General features: G+C 48.6%; 1 protein-coding gene and 1 long non-coding RNA gene across 11 annotated transcripts in view; one reads left to right on the top strand and one right to left on the bottom strand.

Moving 5' to 3' along the window:
* LOC109491918 overlaps positions 1-10245 on the bottom strand; it is a 64215-nt gene extending 53970 nt beyond the window's left edge. The window contains exon 1 of one of the 3 annotated variants that reach the window (XR_006586196.1): positions 10115-10245. This is a non-coding gene — a long non-coding RNA (uncharacterized LOC109491918). Of the gene's footprint in view, positions 1-3716; positions 3914-8233; positions 8582-10114 lie in introns of those variants that run through there. The other 2 variants (XR_006586197.1, XR_006586198.1) reach the window with 2 other exon arrangements.
* Positions 8643-15145, top strand: IZUMO1R (IZUMO1 receptor, JUNO). 8 transcript variants are annotated; one of them, XM_045038589.1, is made up of 7 exons: positions 8643-8820; positions 10244-10337; positions 11612-11755; positions 12517-12705; positions 13591-13726; positions 13868-14114; positions 14657-15087. In XM_045038589.1, exons 3-7 carry the CDS (start codon positions 11618-11620, stop codon positions 14931-14933), a joined length of 987 nt encoding a protein of 328 aa, XP_044894524.1. In that variant the 5' UTR covers positions 8643-8820; positions 10244-10337; positions 11612-11617; the 3' UTR covers positions 14934-15087. The 8 variants fall into 8 exon arrangements, with proteins under 8 accessions (XP_044894524.1, XP_044894529.1, XP_044894528.1 ...); XM_045038592.1 differs by lacking the exon at positions 8643-8820 and having other exon boundaries at positions 10247-10337; positions 14657-14769; positions 14944-15103; XM_045038594.1 differs by lacking the exon at positions 11612-11755 and having other exon boundaries at positions 8647-8820.
* The last annotated feature ends 1221 nt before the right edge of the window (positions 15146-16366 follow it).

Below are 16366 nucleotides of genomic sequence, written 5' to 3'. Positions count from 1 at the left end.
GGGAATTAAAAGCAAAAATGAACTATTGGGACCTCATCAAGATAAAAAGCTTCTGCATTGCAAAGGAAACAATCAACAAAACTAAAAGGCAACCGATGGATTGGCAAAGTTATTTGCAAATGACATATTGGATAAAGGGCTAGTATGCAACATCTATAAAGAACTCACCAAACTCCACACCCGAAAAACAAATAATCCAGTGAAGAAATGGGAAGAAGACATGAATAGACACTTTTCTAAAGAAGATATCCAGATGACCAACAGGCACATGAAAAGATGCTCAATGTCACTCCTCATCAGGGAAATACAAATCAAAACCACACTGAGATGCCACCTCATGCCAGTCAGAGTAGCTAAAATGAACAAATCAGGAGACTATAGATGGCTGGCGAGGATATGGAGAAATGGGAACCCTCTTGCACTGTTGGTGGGAATGCAAACTGGTGCAGCTGCTCTGGAAAACAGTGTGGAGCTTCCTCAAAAAATTAAAAATAGATCTACCCTATGACCCAGCAATAGCACTGCTAGGAATTCACCCAAGAGATACAGGAGTGCATAGGGGCACATGTACCCCAATGTTTATAGCAGCACTCTCAACAATAGCCAAATTATGGAAAGAGCCTAAATGTCCATCAACTGACAAATGGATAAAGAAGGTGTGGTTTATATATACAATGGAATACTACTCGGCAATGAGAAAGAATGAAATCTGGCCATTTGTAGCAATGTGGGTGGAACTGGAGGGTATTACGCTAAGTGAAATAAGTCAGGCAGAGAAAGACAGATACCATATGTTTTCACTCATATGTGGATCCTGAGAAACTTAACAGAAGACCATGGGGGAGGGGAAAGGGGGAAAAAAGAGAGAGAGGCAGGGAGGCAAACCGTAAGAGACTCTTAAATACTGAGAACTGAGGATTGGTGGGGGTGGGGGAGAGGAGAAAGTGGGAGATGGGCATTGAGGAGGGCACTTGTTGGGATGAGCACTGGGTGTTGTATGGAAACCAATTTGACAATAAATTACATTTAATATAAAAAAAAAGAAATGAGAGGAAATCAAAATGGCACACAAGAGAAAAAACGAAAGAAGAATTTAGAGGTTCTCTGGCTCATCCTGCCAAAAGAAGCAAAGATTATCTTTCACTGGACCTGAAATGTAGCCCAGGGCAAAATGAGGCTACTCCAAACAGAAATTCAGCCCATATAAGGCTTTTACCCAAAATATAATATAAATGTGAAGCATTATCTAAGTAATAGGTATGACCCAGGAGCTTGATATGGTCTGAGCACCTTCCCCACTATTGATACTGTGAAACTGATGCCTGTTGCCACATAGCAGCCCAGGACTTCCCTATGTGTGATCAGCAAAGCACTCACGCCATGATGTTTGTGGTCATAACACACACAAGGACTGCTGTGGTCAAATATGTTTAGAAATACTGGGTTAAGAGGAGTTCAAGAAATGTCTTTATTGCAGGACACCTTATTGTTATATATCATGCATATAGACTGAGTCCTCAGGAGGTGGTGATAGCATGAATACTTCCCCAATTTTTTATGAAAGAATCTGTTATTTGGGAGATGGGGGCTTCAGGGAACATCCTTTAGGAAAGAGTTAAACATAGTACGGAGGTTTTCTATACCTCACGTTCTTCATGACCACAGATGGGGTGATGGCATTTAGGGTTGCTGTGTAATAACCTGAGTGACATACCTGGCCCAGTGCCCGAGCAAGCACTTAATACTTTGCAGATTTGATTAGAAGATCTAAGTGCCAAGGAATAATTCAATAGACTTTTTTGTCCTGTTTAATGTCAAACAGGAGAACACAGATTTTGAAGCTAGATAGACCTAGGCTCAAATCCTTATTTCTCACCGCTAATTATGGATTTTAATAAGTTCTACAAAACACCTGCACAGCCACATCTAGGTTAGTGTTACTGAATAACAGGGGATACTAACCCAGACAAGATGACATATAGAACTATCACAGTTTTCTCTTGTCAGCTTGGCACCCACACACATCTTAAACCATACTTAATCTCCAAGTAAAGACAATAAAGTCATACTACCATATGATACAGTTATCCCCAATACAACCAGTAAAGTGCTAATCCATTCCAAGGAGAGTTAAGATCCTTGGGTGATATTTACTCTTCTCCTTTGATATCCTATAATTTGAATACTGTGATATAAAATTAACTATTACAGGGCACCTGGGTGGCTCAGTCGGTTAAGTGTCTGACTTCGGCTCAGGTCATAAGCTTGCTGTTTGGGAGTTTGAGCCCCACATCGGTCTCTCTGCTGTCAGCACACAGCCTGCTTTGGATCCTCTGTGCCCCTCTATCTCTGCCCCTCCCCTGCTTGTGCTGTCTCTCCAAAAATAAATAAACTTTAAATAAATAAAATTAACTATTACTAATATATCTTAGGTTAGATGATAAGGAGATAAGAGCTTAAACAACTTGTATAACCTGTCTGAGGTCATCTGTAAAATGGGTTTATAATACCTATGCAGGGTTATTTGCTCATTCATTCAGCAATCATTTGGACTAATCAGTACAAACTGTGTAGTATACAGTATTGAACTACACATGGTTTTTGCCCCTGACTAGCACATAAGACAATGAGATAAGGTCTATCAAGAGTTTGGGCCTAGACCAGAGTAATACTTGAGAAACTTTAGCTGACTTCCCCTTTCTCCAGGAATGGGAAAGGCACAGTTCTCAGAATAACCAATGGTAGATGGTGTCTCCTCACTCCACCTAAAGGGACCATTCATCCTGCAGTAGAAAACCCAGGAAACTTCTTCTGAATCCAAAGAAATCACCATGCCAGGGAATTTGGAGGAGATCGAGAGTTTCCACATTTCTGTGGATATGCGCAGTGCTCTGTGTTTAAGGATAATGCACTAAGATGACTCAGTAGTTCCTCTTAAGCCCCAGTGTCCATAGCAACCAGACATTCCACAGGCTTTGATTAAAAACGAAAACAAACAAAAAAACAGAATCATCAACTCAGGTATGAGGAGACGTTTAGCAATTAAAATCTAGTTTCGTAAACTATTTGAATATTTACAATCATTAACATTTTTCCAGAGTATTAAGTCTTCAGTAAACATCATACATTTAAGAGCTCCTCATGTTATATCATAATGCTTTAGAATAGAGGTCATGGGAGAATCAGAAAATTCACTTTTCTAGAAATGCCAACTGCTTCATCATTGTTTTACCGGAAGGCAATTTACCCACAGTCTCTTGCAAAATTGATTTTTCCCATCTCTACCTTGTCATTTGTAGGCACAAGGGCATGAGGAGTCAAATATTTGCCAACTTCAAATGATCCACTTTCTACCACTTTCTTTCCAATAAACAACAGAACACATGATGGACCTTCCAATCCTTCTGTGCATTTTCTCAGACATTTTCAATGTAAGACCAAGACATACAGACCAAAACAAACCTAGAATATTTATATTTGTTTGTGTATTTCCTTTAGTCTGTGAAATATAAGCTGATCCAATTCCATTCTTTGAACTTGAAATTATGTACATGCCTTAGAGAAAAACAATTCACCAGCCACAATAGCCAACGCTTATGGTTAACAGAGCTGTGGGGAGTCAAGAAGATGAGTAAGACAAGACCAAAACAATTTAAAAAAAAGATGGACATCCACAAGCTTGTACACCACATACACATAACTCTTATAACTCTTACCACAAAAATTCTGAGGCTTCCTAGAATTTGTCTGGGTATACTTCTCAGTAAAAATGAATCATGGAAGAGAATCCTTCTTACCAAAAAGAATTACTTGTTCATTCAATAAACACCTAGTGAGTGTCTACTCTGTACCAGGCACTCAGTTACAGCTGTGAAACTGACAGACACAGTCCCCACTGGTCTAGGAGCTTTCAGGCCACTAGGGAACATGTAAGTGGGCAGGCGATTCTGGGATAGTTGTGGTGTCATAAGAGAGGTCACCCACAGGTTGTGAGAGCACCAGGAGGGACACCTAATTTAGACTTGGACTTCCCTGAATGTGGACCGCTCCAATCTGAGACCTAAAAAATAAGGTGTCTGATAAGAGAAGTACTAAGAGTGTTGAGGACAGGGGCAAGGTCCCAAGTAAAAGGGGACAGCATGTGTAAGACCTGAGAAAGAGTGACCACAGAATGTTGAAAGTATTAAAGATAGTTCAGTTTAGCTGGGGCTTGGGACCCCTGTCTCTTTTAAGGCTAACACCAGCATTGGCTCACGTCCCATTGCTTGGCGGGGGGGGTGGGTGGGGGGGAGTTGGAGGGAGAGTACAGTGGTGCTAAGAGTCATGATCTAAGCAGCCATGCCTGGACAGGACCTCAAAACCATCTAAACCATACGTATTATAACCATGTGAATTTGTCCCAATCTAAACGAACATATTTAGGAATGTTTCAAGATCCTCTGAGAGGAGCTACACATAAGTCTGTGCTTTCCCAGACAAATTTTCAATTTTAAATACAGTAGGCAGGTGGGATGAAACATCCAAGGGACGGGTGCTGGAAATTGGACCTGAGGAAACAGCACTGTCCACAGGCTCAAAAAGACTGGGTTCTACATACAAGTTCAGGCCCCTGTGGATCGTCAGATGTGGCACATACCACTCACTCATTTATTCAAACATTTGGAGGCTCTTACATACACCATAAACTGTGCTGGAGGCTAGTAGCCGAAGGAAGAGACAAAGTCCTCACCCTCAGAGAACTCCAAATCTACATAGGGAGGCAAGCAATGCAGAAGATTATGCTACCTTGTAATAAACTCAATACTAAAAAAATAGTATGGAAACCTATGGGAGTCCACAGAAGGGACCCTAACCTAGGAAGAGGCAAAGGCAGGCTTCCTAGAGGTGATGCTGCTTGAGTGGAGCCCTAAGAGAAGAGTACTTGGGTGAAGAAGCCGGGAAAGGTCATTCCTGGCAGATGGAGCTGTAGGTGCTAAGGTACAGGGCAGGGGCAAATTCAGATAAAGGATTTCAGCATGGCAAGTGTGTCCGGTGAGGATGGGATTGGGAGGAAGAGGAACTTCCGCAGTAGCCAATTGCCAGGCCATGAAGAATTCTGTGTGTCATGTTAAAGGATTCGCATGAGGTGGGAGAGGAAAAAGAGTCCAGGATAACTCCAGGACCATGACCTGGATGACCAGAGGGAGAGGGTCCCAGTAACCAAGAGAGAAGAGCAGATTGAATGAAGAGCTGAGAACAACCAGGTCATATTGAGTATAAGGCGCCTGTTGGAAATCCAAGTAAAATACTCCTGGAGATAGATCAGTAGACACCCTCACATATCTGCCATTCTACAGGTCAGGACTGGAGAGAGATTTAAGAGTCGCCTGCAGAGAGGAGACAGATCACTGAAGCTACACCGGGGGTAAGGTTGCACAGAGAGAGTATGGACAGTAGAAAGAAAAGAGGCCCAAGGAGAGCGTTCAAAAAAAAACCCACTTAAATGGCAGATGGAGGAAATAGAGCCTGCCAAGGAGACGGAGAAGGGACAAGTTGAGATGTTGGAGGGAAACCAGGACACAGAGGAGCCCTGGGAATCAAGGAGGAGATGAGTTTTAAGAAGGTAGGAGGGACTCTGTTGGCCAAAGGCAGCTGAGAGGTCAACTAGGATACAACAATTTGGAGGTTAGTGAAGTTGGCAAGAGTGGATGCCATGGGATGGCAAGCAGAAGCTGAACACCAATGGTTCATAAATGAATGTGAGGTGACCACAAAGAAGCCACAATGAACACACACAGGTGTGTTTTTAGGAAGCAAGCCTGGGAAGAGAGAGAGAGAGAGAGGTTTGTAGCTGGGGTGAAACTTCAGGTCAAGAGATATTTGCGGGGAGGGATGCCAGGAGGATTGAGAGAGACAATGTATTGATTTCAGCTGCACATTTTAAACTGCAAACCTTAGTTATTTCTTAAAACCTATCTCCCAGCTGCCCGGCAGCAGCCTGGTTTGGATGTCACAGTGAGACGCTGGCACTGGGGAAACCGTGTTGAAGGGAAAAGAATCCAGCAGCCTGAGAAGAGAAATAAGTAGGCGAGTGAAGACATTTGTTCTTTGTGACATACCTTTCTCCCAACTCCGGTTTTCAGCTAATCACTTTCTGGTGGGACTTTGATGTTTTTCTGTTTCAACCTACTTGGACTCTCCTCAACACTGACAGGCTTCACACTCATTTCCTTTTGTGGTGGCTAGACCTAGAAAGTGGTCTCCTCACATGGTGATGAAAGGGCACTGACGCACTGAGACCTCACAGAACTCACCAGAAACTGTAGATGTTCCCAGGTGGAAGTCAGAGGGGGAGGGAGGCCAGAAGGGGGAGAGAAGGGAGAGAAAGAGGATGGTGAGGAGAGAAGACAGGGAACAGAAAATGAGAGGTCATTTTAAACTCCAGGTGAGGATGGAATAAAGGAAGGGAGGGAAGACGGAAGGGCAAGGAGAGAGGATAGGTCAGGTTAACCTAGGGAAGCGCGTGGATAGTTTTATTCTATGCAGGTATTTTCTGCCCATTTCCTCAGCAAACATGTATTGACTAGTCACTCTGGGCCAGGCACTGTGTTTGGTATTGTGAGTACTCCTGTGGTAGATTCCACGTCGGTGATAAGCATAAGACCCCAAGAGAACAATTCGCCAATCCTGGGGGGAACCACACAAGTTCCCTGAGTAGCCATCTGTCCTCTGAGCTAAAGGGCCACTAGGAGTTACCAGTCACAGAGAGTGAGCTCTGAGAGAGCAGCCAGGCAAAGGAGAGTGATGGGAAGTTAGGGATGTTGAGGGGTGAGGATTGCCTGCAAGGCAGGTGAGAGAAAGGACCACAGGTTAGCATGGAAAACTAAATAGGGACCAAATTAAACAGGGTTCTTGTCACATGTTAAGGTTGGGACTTACTTTAAGCCTAGAAGGGTTTTAAACATGGGAGTAGCTTAATCTTTACCTTCTTTTAAAAAAAAAAGTTTATTTATTTAGTGTGTGTGTGTGTGTGTGTGTGTGTGTGAGAGAGAGAGAGAGAGAGAGAGAGAGAGAGAGAGAGAGAGAGAGCGCACCAGCAAGAGAGGGAAAAAGAATCCCAAGTAGGCTCCGAGGTATCAGCACAGAGCTGGACACAGGGCTCGAACTCACAAACCCAGATGACCTGAACCTAAGAGTCAGACACTTAACCAACTGAACCAACCAGGTGCCCCTAATCATCTTTACATTAAAAAAAAAATAATTTGAAGCGAAAAAAACCTGCAGGCAAATACTGAACTCCGGTTAATGATAAGGATGCACAAATTATTTAGGAGGATGTTGGTGACCAAAAGGAAGACTGATGGATGACCAGAAGGCTAGCTAGATGTGGGACAAATATAGCAAAAGGGTAATGACAAAATCAAAGTCGTGGTTATATGGGGGTTCACTGTAAAATTCTCTCAACTGTCCTTATGTTTGAAAACTTTCATAGTAAAATACTGGGAAATTAGATCACTCTGGCCGCTGCTTGGATAAAGGTTTTGGAAAGGGGCAAGGGAGCCAGTTAGTAATTGAGGCAAGGCGTGGTCGCAGCCCAGGAATTGGGAAGAACCAGGGATAAAAGAATTTGAATTGAAGAGATCCTTTGGGAGGGGGGCGCTTGGGTGGCTCCGTCGGTTAAGTGTTCAACTCTTGATTTTGACTCAGGTCATGATCTCACGGTTCGTGGGATGGAGCCCATGTGTTGGGCTCTGCGCTGATATCACAGAGCCTGCTTAGCATCCTCTCTCTCTCTTTGTCTCTCTGTCCTTCCCCTGCTCATGCTCTCCCTTTCTCTCTCTCTCTCTCTCTCTCTCTCTCTCTCTCTCTCTCTCTCTCTCTCTCTCTGTGTTTTAATTAAAGAAAACTTTTTTAAGATACTCTGGAAGCTAAATCAACAGTTTGGTGATGGAAAGGATGTGGAGGGAAGGAGGACTAGAGATAAACAAACCTGCCTTAGCCACACACCAATTAAGGGTCGAGTCAAAGATGGCCAATAGATTTTGGGGTGAAAAGAAGAACTCATGAGGCCCATTAAGAACTCTGAATCACCAATGTCCCCTTCAGCTGGCCTCTGACTTCAGATTCTCACCAGGAGATTCCTGACATGAAGTCTTGCCTTCTTAGTCTGCTCTCAGAACTCAGTGGGGCTGGGCACCTTGGGCGACCTCACAAGCGGGGGGGGGGGGGGGGGGACCCGGAGAGGGGCTCCTACCGTGCATGTGTGGTGGCCTGCTCGGGGCTGGGCCGTCCTGCCCAGCTCTCCCTCCCGTCAGACGTCTCTGAGAGCTGCTTTCTGAGAGCTGCTCTGCTCTCATCAATTTAAGTGTTCTGTTTTGTTTCTTTAGAGCAAAATTGTTTGGGGTCAGCAGCTTTCAATGGCTTCATCCACAGCCAGCTTTAATTTATCAGCTTTCAGTTACAAAACAGATTTCTCTGGAAGACTCAATCATAATAGAGCAAAAATGAGTTTTCTTCAAGGGCTGCTAACTGCCTCTTTGCTGCAGCAGATGTTGGCCTGATGGTTCTCCGAGAGGCAGCCTCCATAATCCCTCCCTCCCCCGGAACCCGCACAGACTGTAATTTTAGCTCATTTCCTACAGCCTTGTCCTAGAGACTGTCAGCGAGCCCCTCCTCGTCCTCCTTCCCTCCACGTGAAGAATGTTTATCAGAGGACCTGTTTTACATTTCAGTAATTACTCCTGCGCTTCATTTCTGGATTCTTGTCCCTGGCACGTCCACAGTTTACAGCCGACTCAATGTTAAACCCCAACGCTCTTTCCTCCTCAAGGCTTACTGCCCGTGAGTGTTTGTCAGGACTTGAACAGGACAGGCCTGTCTGCTCTGCCCCTGCTGAGTGGACGCTGGTGGAAAGAGACCCAGGCTTCAGAAATGCAGTTACTATTTGGTATCGGACCCTGAAAGGGGGACTCCTAACTCTGCTTAAGGCAGGGATTCCGGAGGCTGGGCCGCTAACCATCACTGTTCCCAAATAAAGCTGGCACAGGTCTCCCAACACACAATCTGATGGTGCCATTTGACTCTTTAAAACACAGACTTCGTGGGGCGCCTGGGTGGCTCAGTCGGTTGAGCGTCCGACTTCGCTCAGGTCACGATCTCACGGTCCATGAGTTCAAGCCCCGCATCGGGCTCTGCGCTGACAGCTCAGAGCCTGGAGCCTGCTTCAGATTCTGTGTCTCCCTCTCTCTCTGGCCCTCCCCCCATTCATGCTCTGTCTCTCTCTGTCTCAAAAATAAATAAATGTTAAAAAAAAAATTTAAAAAAAAAATAAATAAATAAATAAATAAAAAATAAAACACAGACTTCGCTTGAGACCTGGATGGCACCTACCCTACCCCTTCAGTCTTGGAGGCTGCCCCCGTCAGCTGGTCCTTAGGCATCAGATATGGGGTATTGACCTGAGTTCAGATCCTAGCTCTCCCACTCCCCAGCTGAGCCTCAGCCTCCCCACAGTTAAATCAAGGAGGGCATTCAGCTTAGGGGTCGTTTCTAGGGGTTTTGTTTCCCTCAAATATAAAAACGCTTTTATTCTCATTTCCTATGTGTTGGTAACATGTCAGTCACTTTGGCTGCTTGTCCCTTGGAGAGGGGACTGGGTTCAAGAAAGAGGCAAGGAGAGGGGCTCCTTTACCAGCATTTTCATTACCTTTGAGACTCTCCCAAGAGTCCTGTCCCAGTTTCCCAGCCTCTCCTTGTTAAGAAGGACTTCCTTGTGTGCATCATCACTGCTGAGGACACTTGCAGAATATTTCACAGGACAGGGTCTCTGCATGCTAGGGGAGACAGTTCTGTGGGCTGTGGAGGGACTTTTTTGGTTTTGTTGGTTTGGGCTTTGGTCACACCTTTAAATTCTTGGGTCTCCAAGGCCCCACTTTATCTCTGGGTCACTGTGCTGCCGTGCCTGTTCCCTGGCAGGAGCCTTAGCTCCTGTGGGCTGACAGAGGTCACTGTTACTCAGGCCACCAGAGGGTGCATCCCAGGTACCTGAGCTGACAAAGGGGCAGGTAGAGCTGCGGAACGGGGCGAGAAACACTGCACAGGAGAAAGGAAAAGAATTAAAGCCGCTAAGACTTACTCTGTGCCAGGCACGATGCCAAGTCCGTATGGTGTATTTTCTCTTTCACTGCGTTCCCCCAGCAATCTCTGTTATAAAACGGCCCTCTAGACAGATAGGAAAACTTAGAGAGTTTGGCATTTCCTCCAGGTCATCCAGCTGGCAAGGAGCAGAGCCAAGAGCGGAAGTCAGTAGCCTACCAGAGCCCGGGATCCTACCCACTACCTGGTCTCTGCTTCTCTGAGTAAGTGAAAGCCTCAGGCTCCAACCACAGAAGACCCCTTCACCTCGGTGAGATGGATGTGTTTAACCGGAGCCACCTGGAGCTCTGTATTTGCACCTGGGCTGGTAGGAAGTGGCGTGGGTGATAAATGAGCAAGATGGCAGCCTCCAGCCTCTGGAGGTGGGAGGGAGCGGCTCCTGCTATGAAAGTAAGTATGAAGAAAGCAGCGGAAGGAGGAGCATCTTTCCTCTAATTCCCCTGATGCACCAGAGTCTTTAAAGATACGGGATGGCTGCAGCTATGCCTGAGACTGGAGGGGGGCAGCCGCAGATTGGGACTTGAGGGTAGGCTTGGAAGGCGGGACGGGGTCTCCATCCCCAGCCTGCTTGATGCTCTAAACTCAGGTGAGGCCAGAGGTTTTCAATTTCACTCTGATGGGTCCGTGGTCCCTCTTGCAAGGCCTGGGGGACTGTGGGAGCCAAGGGGTCCTGGGTGGGTGAAGGCTGAGGGAGCCCTGTTTCCCAAAGTGTTGGGCACTTGAGACACGGTGCTCTCCTGCCTTTCTTCTTTTTGTCTCCCGTTTCCTTCCCTCACATTACCAGCACGGCCCAGAACAGAGTGGGAAACACAGTGCTCAGCAAACATCAAGGGAAAAGTCAGCCTTCTCACTCCTGTGGTGAGGACCTGACTTTGGGTGCACAAGGCCGGCACATCTGACTGCCTGGGCATGCTCCCTGGCTCTGGGTGCCCAGGCTCCTGCTCAGGAGGGTTGGTGATGGGTTGGAGCTGGTGGAGGCAGAGGGGCTGCCATCACGGCTGGCTCTCGATGGTGTAAGGATTGCACTTGTCACACTACCATGTCCCACCATGCCCTCTGTCCCCTGTAGAATCTGGTGATTTGCTCTGTTCCTCACCCAGAATTAAAGCTCTGAATTCCAGCCCGTATGTCATGGAGCTGGAAAGTCTGCATTGGAAGGGGAGGGACCAAGAAAAGCTCCCCAGAGCAGGCTGGAGCCATTTCACCAGACCCTCCCTTACCTCAGGGCTGGCCTCTTCCTGGGATTTCACTCACGTGTCTGTGCATCCGTTGGGGGTGGGCATCAGAACTCTCAGGTTTGTTTCATCTGCCCTGACGTTTTATGATGCTGCGTCAGATAGAGGTCCTAGGGGCAGCCAGAGTGTCATAATCACTTGAGGGAGGGAGCCTTGAAACCCATACTCACTCCCTGGGAGAGTAGAGAGAATGGAGCGGGCGTCCTGTCTATCACACAAGCAGGTGGGTCTCCTCTCTGCAGTAGGCCATGGGACGGTGGTGGCAGCTCGTGTTACGGCTGTGGACAGTCGTGCCCATCTGGGCTGGGGACGAGCTGCTCAATGTCTGCATGAACACCAAACACCACAAGCGAGAGCCTGGCCCAGAAGACCAGCTCTACGATGAGGTACAAAGGCCAGACCTTGCCTGGGGACGGGAGTGAGGCTGCTGTGGCAGATCAGGGAAGGGACACAAATGCCAAGATGGCTTCTGAACCATCACCAACCCTCACTCATTTGGTTCCTTATGTTGGGATTTGGGCAAAGACCACTGCAGGGACACTTTGGCCTTTTGAGATCATAACTGTTGAGTGTTTCCACGTCCCCATACCTGAGCTGCCTGGCCATTTGGGGGACAGGGGCAGGGGCAGATAGTGATCCAAGAGGTCCGTCACTGGTTCAGCATACATTCAAACAAACCAGGTCCCCCTTCTTTAGCCTTCCTACCCATAGGCACCGGGGAGACCTATGACTCAGGTGACTCCTCCCCAGACCCCTAGAGGCAACTGACAGGGACACGGGAGGAGTCGTGGAGCTGACTTTTACCTATAAGTTCTTCTCAACTCTGGTGCCCTCCCATCCAGTGCAGCCCCACACTCCTCTGGGTCTTGTGGGGTTCCTCTGCTGCCTTTAGGAGCTGAGATCCTGGAAACCCTGTTTCTAGGGAATGGCAGCAGCCTGTGGCAGGGAGATTGGTGTGCAGGAGCCCTTTGGCTACAAATATTGACATAGTATCACCATTCCTTCTAGATGGGCATTGCTGGCCTGAAGTCCTCCCATTTGCCCAGGCCCTCTTCTAGGGGACATTTTTACCTCTCTGCCCTGGACACTCCTCCGTCTCTTGCCTCTTATCCAACCCCCTGCCTTTTGCTTCTTCCTCCACCTTCAGTGCACCCCCTGGAAAGACAATGCCTGCTGCACGGCCAGCACAAGCTGGGAAGCCCACCTCGATGTGTCCCTGCTTTACAACTTCAGCTTGATTCACTGTGGGTTGATGATGCCAGGCTGTGAGAAGCACTTCATCCAGGCTATCTGCTTCTATGAGTGCTCCCCAAACCTGGGACCTTGGATCCGGAAGGTCAGAAGGCTGGGCTGGGGAGGCAGGAGGCACATCCACACAGTGCCCTGTTACTAAGAGCCTGAGGTCCACGATGCTAGCAGGAGCAGGACACGCTGTCCCCCTACGGACCAGAGCAGAGTCAGAAGCCGGGTTGGGGAAAAAAGTGGAGAGAAAGCCACCTCTGGCCACGAAGAGCAGCATAGGGGAGCACAAATGAGAACATTAGGATAAGGGACGACACTAAAACCTTGGCTTGCGAGCATAATTCATTCTGGAAACTTGCTTGCCATCCAAAGCACTGGTATATCAAAGTGAATTTCAAGAACCACTGGCTCAGCTGTGATCATGTGACATTCCGTGTCATGTACTACTCATCTTGCAAGGCATCACTCGTTTATCAAGTTAAAATTTATTAGAAACGTTTCCTTGTCTTGCGGAACACTCGCAGAACAAGTTACTCTCAATCCAAGGTTTTGCTGCCTTTGAATCCCATCTCCTGTATGTAGGAAGCTGTGTAGCTGGGGCCAAACCATTCAGCCTCCTTAGCCTCGTTCTCATTGGTTTTCTTTTTTTTTTTTTTAAGTTTATTTATTTATTTAGAGGTGGGGGGAGGGGCAGAGAGAAGCCCAAGCAGGCTCCGTGCTGTCAGTGCAGAGCCCGATGCAGGGCTCTCTCCCATGAACCGTGAGATCATGACCCGAGCCAAAATCATGAGTTGGACGCTTAAACGACAGAGCCACCCAGGCGCCCCTCATTGTGCTCATTTGTAAAGGAATGCTTACAGACTTCCTAGGAGTCTGTACCGTATCTTCCAACGGTAACCGGCAGAGTACCATTGTAGCTACTGGTCATCTCTGGATCCTGGCTATTAGCATTCTTGTCTCTTGCTATGCCTGCACCCAGATGGACTTGGCTGGGCCAGGAGAGCGAATCCTGGATGTGCCACTCTGCCAGGAGGACTGCGAGCAGTGGTGGGAAGACTGTCGCACATCTTACACGTGCAAGTCCAACTGGCACGGCGACTGGGACTGGAGTCGGGGTGAGTGGCGCTTGACAGGGCCCCCACCTGGCAGCAAGCGCGAGCTCCCTATGCTCCCCTAGGGCAAAGGATGGGGACGTGAGGGTGGGAGTCTTGGGAGGTAACTTTGTGCCTCGATCGCCCTGCCCCGCCCCCTCCCAGGGAAGAACCGCTGCCCTGCGAGGGCCGTCTGCCACCCCTTCCCCCATTACTTCCCCACCCCCGCTGACCTGTGCGAGAAGATTTGGAGCAACTCATTCAAGGCAAGCCCTGAAGGCAGGAACAGTGGGCGGTGCCTGCAGAAGTGGTTTGAGCCCACCCAGGACAACCCCAATGTGGCCGTGGCCCGCCTCTTTGCCAGCACTGCCCCACCCTGGGAAGTCTCCTACAGTCTCCTGGCCTTCTCTCTGTACCTGTCATTCCTATCCTAAAAGCCCCTTCTCCCTCCCACACTCCTATGCGCGCGCCCCCCCCCCCCCCCCCCGGGCTATGGGTCAGGCCAGCCATGGCAGCCTCCTCCCTTGGGTCCTTCCTTTAATGGAGCAGAGCAGGCCAGGGGTTTGGTAGGGACGCTGAGGCTGCCGGAGCCAGTGCCCAAGCCGTGAACACTCGGAGCTAGGCGCCCCCTCCACCTCTCTGTTCTGCTTTCTGTGCCTGGAAGGCAGCCAGGGGCTGGGAGAGTCAATGTGACCTGCCCCCATCCTGCCTTTATGGCTGGCTGGAGTCGGGGTCTCTGAGGTGGGACTCCAGGCCTCTCTCCTCCAGTGCATGCCCACCCCCTTCCCTGGCAGAACTAATGGTGCTCCCAATAGAACAGCAGCTGCCCTTTCTCTCTGTGGGACCCACTCTCTCCTAGCTCTACGGTCAGGGAGTCAATGTCCAAAGAGGGAGTCTGTTTGCCTCCTGCACTGAAGTCTCAACGTTGGTTGCTACTTAACTAATAACCATTAGCTGCTTGACATGTGCTTGGCCTTCTCCTATCCTCGCAACACCTCCTGGGGAGGAAGACTCACAACCTCTTTTGCTTTTGGAGCAGTACAGCCTACAAAAGACCCAAAGCCAGGGTAAGGACTACCCAGACCATCGTCTTTACCGTGGATGCAAGGCTGAAGCCACTGCCTCCATTGCTTTAGGCGTCTCCTGTCCTGATGAACCCCAGAATCACAACACGCTGCTCTGGAAATTCAGAAGCCAGAGCTCTAATCCAGTTCTACCACTTTCTGTGTGACTTTTGGCAGGTCCTTTGGCCTTTATTTAAGACTGTCTCTGCTTCCCTCTCCCCTGAGACGAATGAGGGAGTTGGACCCTCTTGATTTTAACTTACAAAAAGAAAGAGGAAAAAGCCAATGCCGGGGTGCCTGGGTGGCCTAGTCGGTTAAGTGGCAGACTCTGGATTGCAGCTCAGGTCCTGATCTCACGGTTCGTGGGATCAAGCCCCGTGTCAGGCCCTGCAATGACCGTGCAGAGCCTGCTTGGATTTCTCCCTCTCCATCTCTCTCTGCCCCTCCCCTGCTTGCTTGCCATCTCTCAAAATAAATTAAAAAAAAAAAAAAAAGCCAGTGCCATTGTTTGTGGGGATCTAGTCTGTGCCTCTCGGGCAGTGCCAGCCCCTAAAGAAAAAGAGTCAGAACTGAACTCAAGAAGGGGCACCGGGGCAGCCTTCATGTCCTCTCTGGAAGTGGACTGGCGGCTAACCTGCCCACTTAGCACCTTCTGGAGGCTGAAGCCCAGCAGCTTCTCAGCACAGATGGTGCCTTCCCCACAACCTTTTCTTTGACAAAGAAGGTTTCTAATAGGTCTGCATCTGAGGTAGTTGATTTTGCTGACGATTACTCATTCTCACCACACACCAGCAAGCCCTGCTGGTCCATTAAACTCTACCCCCATTCCTCCCACGCCTCCCCTGACTGTGCTCCTTCACTGAGCAGAACCTCTTACAGGCAGGGCACTCGTGTTCTAACACCAATGAGGACGGTCCTCCTACGTGAGGTGCTCAGAGTCTGGAGTAGGAGACTGATGCTAGCAATGGAGACCAAGCAAGAACAGGGCCTGGGCTGGGGGTCCTCACGAAGGGGGTGCTGTCTGAGCCCCAGTGAAAAGGGTCACTTCGTTAAGAACAGGAAATAAAAGGGGCGCCTGGGTGGCTCAGTCCATTGAGCCTCTGACTCTGGCTCAGGTCATGGTCTTGCTGTTCATTGGTTCAAACCCCATTCGGGCTCTACGCTGACAGCTCAGAGCCTGGAGCCTGCTTCCGATTCTGTTTCCCTCTCTCTCTGCCCCTCCCCCATTTGTGCTCTCTCTCTCTCTCTCTCTCTCTCTCTCTGACTCTCTCAAAAATAAATAAGCATTAAAAAGAAAAAAACCTAGGAAAAAATTGCTGAATGAAAATCAGGCGGTCCCTAAAGCACTTAACTATCTGAAGCAGGAATTTCACTTGCTCTGAAATGAGTCAATAAACTGTGGCTTCAAAAACACATCTGGGGGGGCGCCTGGGTGGCTCAGTCGGTTGAGCGTCCGACTTCGGCTCAGGTCATGATCTCGCGGTCCGTGAGTTCGAGCCCCGCGTCAGGCTCTGGGCTGATGGCTCAGAGCCTGGAGCCTGCTTCCGATTCTGTGTCTCCCTCTCTCTCTGCCCCTCCCCTGTTCATGCTCTGTCTCTCT

The sequence above is a fragment of the Felis catus genome, chromosome D1 (assembly GCF_018350175.1).
Source record: "Felis catus isolate Fca126 chromosome D1, F.catus_Fca126_mat1.0, whole genome shotgun sequence".
Lineage (NCBI taxonomy): Eukaryota > Metazoa > Chordata > Mammalia > Carnivora > Felidae > Felis > Felis catus.
This window is presented reverse-complemented; position numbering and strand designations above follow the sequence as displayed.

What these genes read in the sequence shown, in the direction of transcription:
- IZUMO1R (XM_045038589.1), top strand. Translation starts at nt 11,618, where the DNA reads ATGGGACGGTGGTGGCAGCTCGTGTTACGGCTGTGGACAGTCGTGCCC. An exon ending in CGACTGGGACTGGAGTCGGG is followed by an intron (nt 13,727 to 13,867) that starts GTGAGTGGCGCT and finishes GCCCCCTCCCAG; the next exon opens with GGAAGAACCGCTGCCCTGCG. An exon ending in AGTCTCCTGGCCTTCTCTCT is followed by an intron (nt 14,115 to 14,656) that starts GTACCTGTCATT and finishes AATAACCATTAG; the next exon opens with CTGCTTGACATGTGCTTGGC.